The sequence below is a fragment of the Papaver somniferum genome, chromosome 4 (assembly GCF_003573695.1).
Source record: "Papaver somniferum cultivar HN1 chromosome 4, ASM357369v1, whole genome shotgun sequence".
Taxonomy (NCBI): domain Eukaryota; kingdom Viridiplantae; phylum Streptophyta; class Magnoliopsida; order Ranunculales; family Papaveraceae; genus Papaver; species Papaver somniferum.
Genome location: NC_039361.1, coordinates 42,750,148 through 42,758,683, shown reverse-complemented (window position 1 = coordinate 42,758,683; position 8,536 = coordinate 42,750,148). Strand labels below are relative to the sequence as shown.

Genomic DNA, 8,536 nt, shown 5'->3' with positions numbered 1-8,536 from the left:
TGGTTGTCGAAACCAATGTTGTTGGTGATATATTGAGTTTATGCTGAAACCAAGTACGACTTTAATTGATTATGTCGAGTTTTTTAGTGGTGAAACCAAAGTTGGTGTTGGCGTCAGTAGTGGTGGCGCCGACAGTACAGGTGATGCTGGCGGCGGCGCTGGCACTAGGGAGGTGGTACCGGAGGTGATGGTGATTGTGATCGTGCTAGCAGTGGTGGTAGGTTTTGGTGGTAACAACGTTAGTGGTTGCAGTATTGGCAGTGGCGTTACTGGTGTTAGTTGGCGATGATGGTGGTGCTGGCTAATCATACTCTAGTTTGGTTTTCGCTTGATGCTGAAGCTTGAGGCTATTAATAGGGGTGCCGGTTTTCTTGGTATTGGTGGTGGTACTTGTAGAAGTGGACGGCGGTGGTGAAGAAAGAATAGAAATAAGATTGAGATTTTTTTTTTGTGAATTTAGTTTCAAAACTGTTTGCAACTCAATAAATGAAGTTGGGTAGATTCCGTCAATTAATTTAAATATTTCTACTAATTCCTAGACTAATCCAATTTTTTTAATTAATCATAAATAAGATCTTAGAAACTGGTATGATCACAAATCAATATAATCATCTGGTCTTCGTTTTTAATAATTGTTTTTCTTTTTTCTTAATCTGAAACGGCAAAAAATTAGTTTATCGATTTCTAAGAATTCAGTTTCGGCTTTCCTTTCTTGATTATATTTAATCGACATATGAAAAAATAGATAGATTTTTGTTCTGGTTAATCTTGTCCGGGTAGTCTGATATTTGTGTTGTTGATATTACTGATGAAAATGTTGATTTTTGGTGTTATTGATCTTAGTTTCAAAGTTGCAAATTTATATACTATGTTAAGCTAACATTTATTACTGGTGAAGTATTTGATGAGTATATGTTAAACTTGATCTTGATGTTATCAATGGTGCCCATTGACATGGTGCAACCTCTTGGAGAAAAGAACAAATCGAAATTTCGCATGAAGAAACTAGTAACATCAATCACCGTGATAGTGAAGGATCTTCGCATCAGTTCGCTACTATCAACACAAAAATAAGTGAATAACTGGCGAGAAAAAAGGGTCGAACTGAAGCTCATGTGACAGAGTTTAAACTTTTAAAATTTAATAATTGATTGCACTTAATTGTTCGAATGACAAAAAACGCACAAAACCGGTTTCTAATTCGAAAGTTGTTTCGCCATTTTGAGGGATCTGAATAGATTTAAACCCATGCTTTTTGGAGGGTAATCAAGTACCAACTAGACCTTAATATTTCCCTATTTCACAAATTTCAAAATGGTGCACCGAGTTCCTCACTTAAAACCAGTCCAACCCATGTAACTAATACTAAAAATCAGAATCAATCAAACTCCGATTTTAGAGTTCATGATAGTACTATCGAAAAACAAGAGGATGGGGACATAAAAACGAAAAATTAACGAGAAAATTATCACAAGACGATGGATCTTCATTGACTGATTTTAACATATACATGGAGTACGAGCATCAGGTAGAACAAGCAAAATCATCACAGTTAGGTTTGGTGGTAAAACAACTTCGAAAAATTTGCCTTTCACGTAATAACATTACTCTACGTGTAAGTACATTATTTAGTTTGCATTTGATTATGCTTAAATGCAGTATTTAGTTTGAATTTAGTTATGCTTAAATACAATATTTATGCAAAACTTTTTCGGATCTACTGAAAGAGGTTCCAGTTTTAAATTATATTCACTGGCAAGTCTACATTTTTCTTGGAGGACGTCCATGTAATACTTCAAGATTAAGGTTCAAACCTTCTTATAGATAACTAGTCAAAGTAAGATCACGTGGGGTTTCCTCGATGATTATGTTAAGCGAAATTATATGAAAATGAGCACAATGTTGTTTATTTTTTTAGGATCAAAACGGTATGGCCCACAAAGGATGGCGACCTTTATTTTCAAGATTCCAAATGCGTGTTAAAATACTTCATATACGCTGAATGCCCTAACCGCTATGACTGTAAGCTTGAACTAGAGTTGTCCATTGTGGGTTGATATCGTCTGCCAGATAATATCCCTGGATGCAGTTATTACCCTTAATGGTGATATTACAGTTAGAAGTGAGTCCACACTTCAGATCCTTAAACAATGGTGATTTGCACAAAACATTGATGTCATTTTGTGAACCCGAGATACTGAGAAAAGCATTCCAATTTCAACAATCATACATAGCCGAAGCTTTCAAAATGATAGTTGGTTTTGGGTACTCACCGACCCATTTAACACGACATCCCTGCCATACACAACGCATGCAAAACTACCCGATATTCTAGTGAAACCCCTTTTGTGTTTTCCCTGAAGAGTTTCATCAACATGAATCTGAGTAGGTTTCGCAGCCAATATGGACCAAAATTGTTGATTACTATATCACAAAACATTATGGGATATTTGAATGCAATTTTTTTTTCTTATTTAAAATATGCTCATCAGTGGAATTTGCTGGTATTCTGTAACATAATATTCGTAGAGACACGATGATCTTTTGTTCAAGAATAAATCCTCTTACATATTGTGCATCATACTTATAATTAGACAAAAGTTGTACCTAAAAAAGTTCATCAATAATCCTTTGTTGAAGCAAGTTGTGTCCCACAATAAATCGACGTTGAAAGTCTTTATCGGAATACACACATTCATGAACAAAATAACCATGCATCAGCTTGTCGTGGTAAATATGTCGGTCTCACCACGTCCATTTTCTTGTGATAACTTCATCAAGCTGTGGAGCCATTGGTATCGTTTCTTAATATAATTACAACCTAATGTTTCTCTAACAATCGTCATATAATTTTTTTAACCTTGCTCCTATAAATCCATACCCATTTTCATTTATTCTTTAGAAGAATCAATATCGGGATTCTTGGTAGGGACAACAAAATAAATTTCAGAAAAAAATTGATTCGTATAATAGACCAAGTAAAAGTGTAACTAAGAGAAAAAAAACGATATGAAATTTTTATATTGAAGGAAAGTAGAAATTAGGATGGTAATTTTTTACCATTTAACCGTTGGCAAGACACTAACCGCGCAGCTTAGCCACTGTCGTTGGCGACCCACACTGTGTAGCTAGCAGCCAAATATAAAACGCGCAATTTAATTTTTGTCGCGCGACATATATCGCGACTGAAAAAAAGAGAGGAAGATACCCTCTAACATTACAATTCATAATTTCCTACCAAGGTCGGATCAGAATTCCACCAAGGAACAGTTTCATTGAAGACATTCATCATACATTGAATTATTATAATATAAAGTTTGCAATAGAGTGTAACTTAGATCGTTAATAGCAGCAACCCTATTTATGAATTTACCTATAATGTTAGCCAATTGTTAAAGGGTCTTGTTAACTTGTATACCGTATACATGTTAAGATTTATTAAAACAACAATTTCTTGCATTGCAAACAAGATTTGTTTGTTTTATTGCATTGAAAACAATAATTCACAAAAGCCATTGTTAAAATAAGCATTGGCATATTTCTCCATAGTGGCACTCGGTTCCCCATCCAACCGTTTGCCATAAATGGCTTATAGTTGCCAAAGTTTGCGTTTTTGTCCGCCCTAGGACTTGCCATTAGTCTCTTGGTCCAAGAGACACAAGTGCACGTGTCTCCTAGGTGTTGGGTTAGCAACAAAACAACCAACGTTTAACTTTTCTTCTTTGGGTATAACTTAGAAGAAGATCCTGATTCTGGAAATACCTGTTTGATCATCTACCCTTCGTTTAAAATTCGCCACCTCCACACGTATTTTTTTCCCTTTTTTTAAAAAGGATTTCCAAGAGACAAAAATGAGAATCAGAGAAATGAAACTCCACAAACTGAGTTGATAACCTTATCTTTCATTTCATTGGACAAGCATTTCTACGTGTCACTTTTCGTTGATTTCATGGAACTTCTTCATCTCCTTCCCTCCTCTTATTACAATTTGATTACAAAAAAACGAACTACTGACGAATACAAAGCAGCAAGTGGTAGTAGCAGTAGTAGAAGAAGAAAAGGATAAAAGAGAAATTAGTTTTCAGAAGAAAAAAATTATAATTTACTTTATGTTCGATAGAAAGCCTAAGTGAGAAAACAAGAAAACACAAAGACTTCAAAAAAGAAGGTCCATCTTTGATTAATCTTGTTTTTTCTTACTTGGGTTTTGTTTAAATTCATTTTTCGATCAAAGGGTTTCATTTTTGAATCAAAGGGTTTCATTAAAGATTGTATTTTTAGAGGAGTTATAGTGAATGTATTGAAAAGGGTGAAGTAGAGGGAGTGAATAATGTCTTGTGCTTTGTTATATGTAGTTTCACCAAATACAGAGATCTCAAAATTCATTTCATATGGATTACCTGATTACTCCATTAAAGCTGCTTTGAGTTCAAATTTTGATGGGAGAATTAAAGGGAAGAAGAAAGGAACAAGATGGAGTTCTTTCTCTTTTACTTCAGACTTGAAGTATACTTGCTTGAGTGGTGGTGGGTCAGACAATGCTGGAAATTTCCCTGTTGTGTCCAGTTTAGTTGCAAATTCAGCAGCTGAAGTTGCAGTTTCTTCAGAGCAAAGGGTTTATGATGTTGTGTTAAAGCAAGCAGCTTTAGTTAAGGAGCAATTGGGGTCTTCTGGGCAAATTGATGTCAAGCCTGATATTGTAGTTCCTGGGACTCTAAGTTTGTTGAGTGAAGCTTATGATCGGTGTGGGGAAGTCTGTGCTGAATATGCTAAGACCTTTTATTTAGGTATGGCTTCTCATTTCAGCTCTATCTGGTAATATCGTTCCAATTTGAAATTCATCGTTTTGTTGGACTAACTTCAGTTTTCTTTGTCTTAATTTTCAATTTTCAGGTACATTGCTCATGACACCTGAGAAGCGTAAAGCTATTTGGGCAATCTATGGTGAGTTTTAGCAATGTTTTACCTGAAATGTACAATACTGGCATATTGACTTAATTTTATTGCTGTAAACTTAGCATGTTCTGGTGAATAGGGAGATGCTTAGTGGGATAATTGGCCTTCTTGACTGGCCTAAAGTGAATCGAAAAGACAAAAGAAATCCAAAACCTGCAAGTATTTGTGTATTAGAATAGATGGGAAAACATATCCACCAGCATGATTGTCACATTACTGAAATTGTGCTTAAGATGCTTACGAGGGAAGGAAGTAGATGAGTATATGACGGTAGACTTAAAAGCGTATCTTAATCGGGGATGCTCTCCCATATACTACAAGGACTTGTTTTGTCTTTATCAAGCACTAAAAGTTCCTGAATAAGTTAGTGTTTAGTTTAAGTAATCGTTTAGCTTAAAATAAGATTGGATTAGTGATTAGTTTATTGTTTTAACACATGATGCCCAATATGTTAAGCATAATAGTTAGTTTTAAAGTTGTGTTAGCTGAACTTAAGATTGAGTCACTCATTAAACTTTTATGGTTTCGACATTAGGTGCCCATCTTCTTCAATAGTTCATCTGTACTTTTTTCTTTAGACCCTTCTTATGTATTTCATAGTTGGCAAACACATCTGTTGGATAAGGTATATAATATGTTGATTCTGTCGGCATTTTGATTCCCAACAATGTCGAAGTTTTATTTTTAATTAAACAGTAATTATACGTGTCATCGAGTGACTTACTTATTCCCAATAGAATATGTTAATCTTTTGCCCTCTTCACATGGATTTATAATTCAAACCTACTTAACAATGATTAACTTTTGGGTGGCACCATAAAACAAAGATATTTTTTTATAAATCTAGCAAAATTTCTGATGTTATATTATTAGGTATCAGAACCGACAGCATCAAGAAGAATATAAAACTTAACTGATATACCTGCACTGTTGGGAATAGATCCTATCTTAACTAAAAAAGATCCTGCCGTAAGTTCTATATTACTATATCTTCCTAGTGAATCCCTGGGGGTAGCACTAGCACTAACCTCTGAGAATCAGCTTAAAGGAAAGAGTTCCCGAGACATAATATGCCACCATCAATCCCATTTGTAGTTGACTCAGGTCGGGTTGTCTGGGTCACTTAACAACTAAAGTTTTGCTTACAAAAGGAATGGTGATTTTTACTTATATCCTGTATGTGAAATCATAAATCCTTAATATGTTGACTGTGTGAATGCAGTATATCTGGCATCAGAGTGTTTGAACAAATATAAATCAGTGCTGTTTGTGCTTAGTTTTAGTTATCTATCGAGTAGTTCAGTTTAAATGAGATTTCAAACCCTTTACTCATTAGCTTCTTGTTTCCACAGTGTGGTGCAGGAGAACAGATGAGCTTGTTGATGGGCCTAATGCTTCTCACATAACACCCAAGGCACTAGACAGGTGGGAGTCAAGGCTGGAGGATTTGTATGCAGGTCGTCCATATGATATGCTTGATGCAGCCTTATCTGACACGGTTCAAAAATTTCCCGTCGATATACAGGTACTTGTTTAGTACCAAATTGGTCACTGGCTATTTCAACCGTAAAGGGGATAGTGCCCTCTATTCCGAATTCTAGAAGCACCACCGCTCTGTATTAACGAAATGTTTCATCAACTAATAAATCTTTCATTTTACAGCCTTTCAAGGACATGATTGAAGGGATGAGACTGGACCTTAAGAAGTCAAGATACAAGAACTTCGATGAACTCTACCTTTACTGTTACTACGTAGCAGGAACTGTTGGCTTAATGAGTGTTCCTGTAATGGGCATCGAACCAGAATCAAAAGCAACTACCGAGAGCGTCTATGGTGCTGCTTTGGCATTAGGAATTGCAAATCAGCTAACCAACATTCTTAGGGATGTCGGAGAAGAGTAAGTGCTATTTAGCACAAAGAATTGCCATCTTAGTAGTGAATTTCTTTTCATAAGTTTTTGAACTATCCATCCCATTGTTCAGTACTTTCAAACAAACACGTGCAGAGAATACCCAATGCCAAAAATCTTTGAAGTCGATCTTGTTGACCATTCATTGGATATTTGTTTTCCCTCTCTCTATTTTCGGCTTCTCATCAACTAATTTTCTTATTTAGCGCAAGAAGAGGAAGGGTTTATTTACCACAAGACGAGCTGATGCAATCTGGGCTTTCAGATGAGGATATATTTGCTGGTAAAGTTACAGATAAGTGGAGAAGTTTCATGAAAAAACAAATTAAACGGGCAAGAATGTTCTTCGATGAAGCAGAGAGTGGAGTAACACAGCTCAGTGCATCTAGTAGATGGCCGGTAAGAAATAACAAAAAAATCCTCTAAACATGCTTAATTCACCTAGTTCTGTTACGGCATTTTGATGGTTTTAGTTTTGCTAGATATCAAGATTTATTTTTGTTCTTGTATTGTTTTGTAGGTTTGGGCCTCATTGTTACTGTATCGCCAAATATTGGATGAGATCGAAGCGAACGATTACAATAACTTCACGAAGAGAGCTTATGTAAGTAAAGCAAAGAAGGTAGTAGCATTGCCAGTTGCTTATGCAAAATCTATTTTGGGATCTACGAAAAAAACACAGCAGACCTTACAAGCATCGAAGAAATAGTGTTACTTTAGAACATACTTACGTTGTAACTAGGATTAATGAAAAGCCCGGATTGCTGTATATTAGAAGGAAAGAAAAACTACTCTTGATGAATGAAATATCCTTACTACCACAAGTTGATCATGAAATTGTTCAGGAAAGCCACATTGGCGGATCTTAACAACGAAGTAGTTACATCGCAAGCATTATACAGATTACAGAAATTTTTGATTGGAAATCAAATCATATTGAAATTGTTGAGCAATGAAACAAAATTGAAAAGTCGAAAAGAAATAGAGTATCACCCACGGGGAACAATTGGTTCCATCATTGTGTACCAGAGCATCTTGTGCCGTATGGCATGGACGAAATTCAAACTGTTGTTGTGTTACTTGTGTGCACTTACTTGTATCAATCATGTTTCTTTTTGGTTAAATCTTTGTTATCCCGCTGTCAAAAGCTAGACTGCACTACCCGAGTCTGGAATCAACAATCATGATTTGCCAACTCTAATGTTAAGAGTATAACTCTAATGGAGATTATATAAATGTCCCTCCTTCTAATGGACTTCAAAAATACCATTTCCACTATATTAATACCCCTAATCTAAAAATAAGGAAATTCAATTAGAAGATACTTCCTTTAATACCCCTAATCTATTTGATACTTCTTCTTCTTCATTACTAAAAACCGAAAATCAACTTCTTTATCGTCATCTCCGCCACTACATGTTCACAGTCGCCTCCGCCACCACCTCCACTGATCTCGTCATCAGTTCCGGCAGCACCTCTTATGCTTCCAGCAAATCCATCACAAGCAGCAGCATCACCACCTGAATTAGATCGATTTTCACCTGATTCAGATCCAGAAATCAAGCTTGATAATCATTATCAACTGTTAGTATTCCTCTTCTTTTGATGTCTGTTATAGACTCAATGGGTTTAGCTTTTCCGATTGAAAGTTCTTCCTCTCAATCGATAAA

The 8,536-nt window shown here is 35.7% G+C and overlaps 1 protein-coding gene across 1 annotated transcript; it reads left to right on the top strand.

The window, feature by feature from the left end:
- The first annotated feature begins 3,939 nt into the window (after positions 1-3,939).
- LOC113275278 (phytoene synthase 2, chloroplastic-like) lies at positions 3,940-7,844 on the top strand. Its single transcript, XM_026524755.1, has 6 exons — positions 3,940-4,787; positions 4,894-4,944; positions 6,309-6,481; positions 6,619-6,854; positions 7,073-7,265; positions 7,387-7,844. Exons 1-6 carry the CDS (start codon positions 4,331-4,333, stop codon positions 7,573-7,575), a joined length of 1,299 nt encoding a protein of 432 aa, XP_026380540.1. The 5' UTR covers positions 3,940-4,330; the 3' UTR covers positions 7,576-7,844.
- The last annotated feature ends 692 nt before the right edge of the window (positions 7,845-8,536 follow it).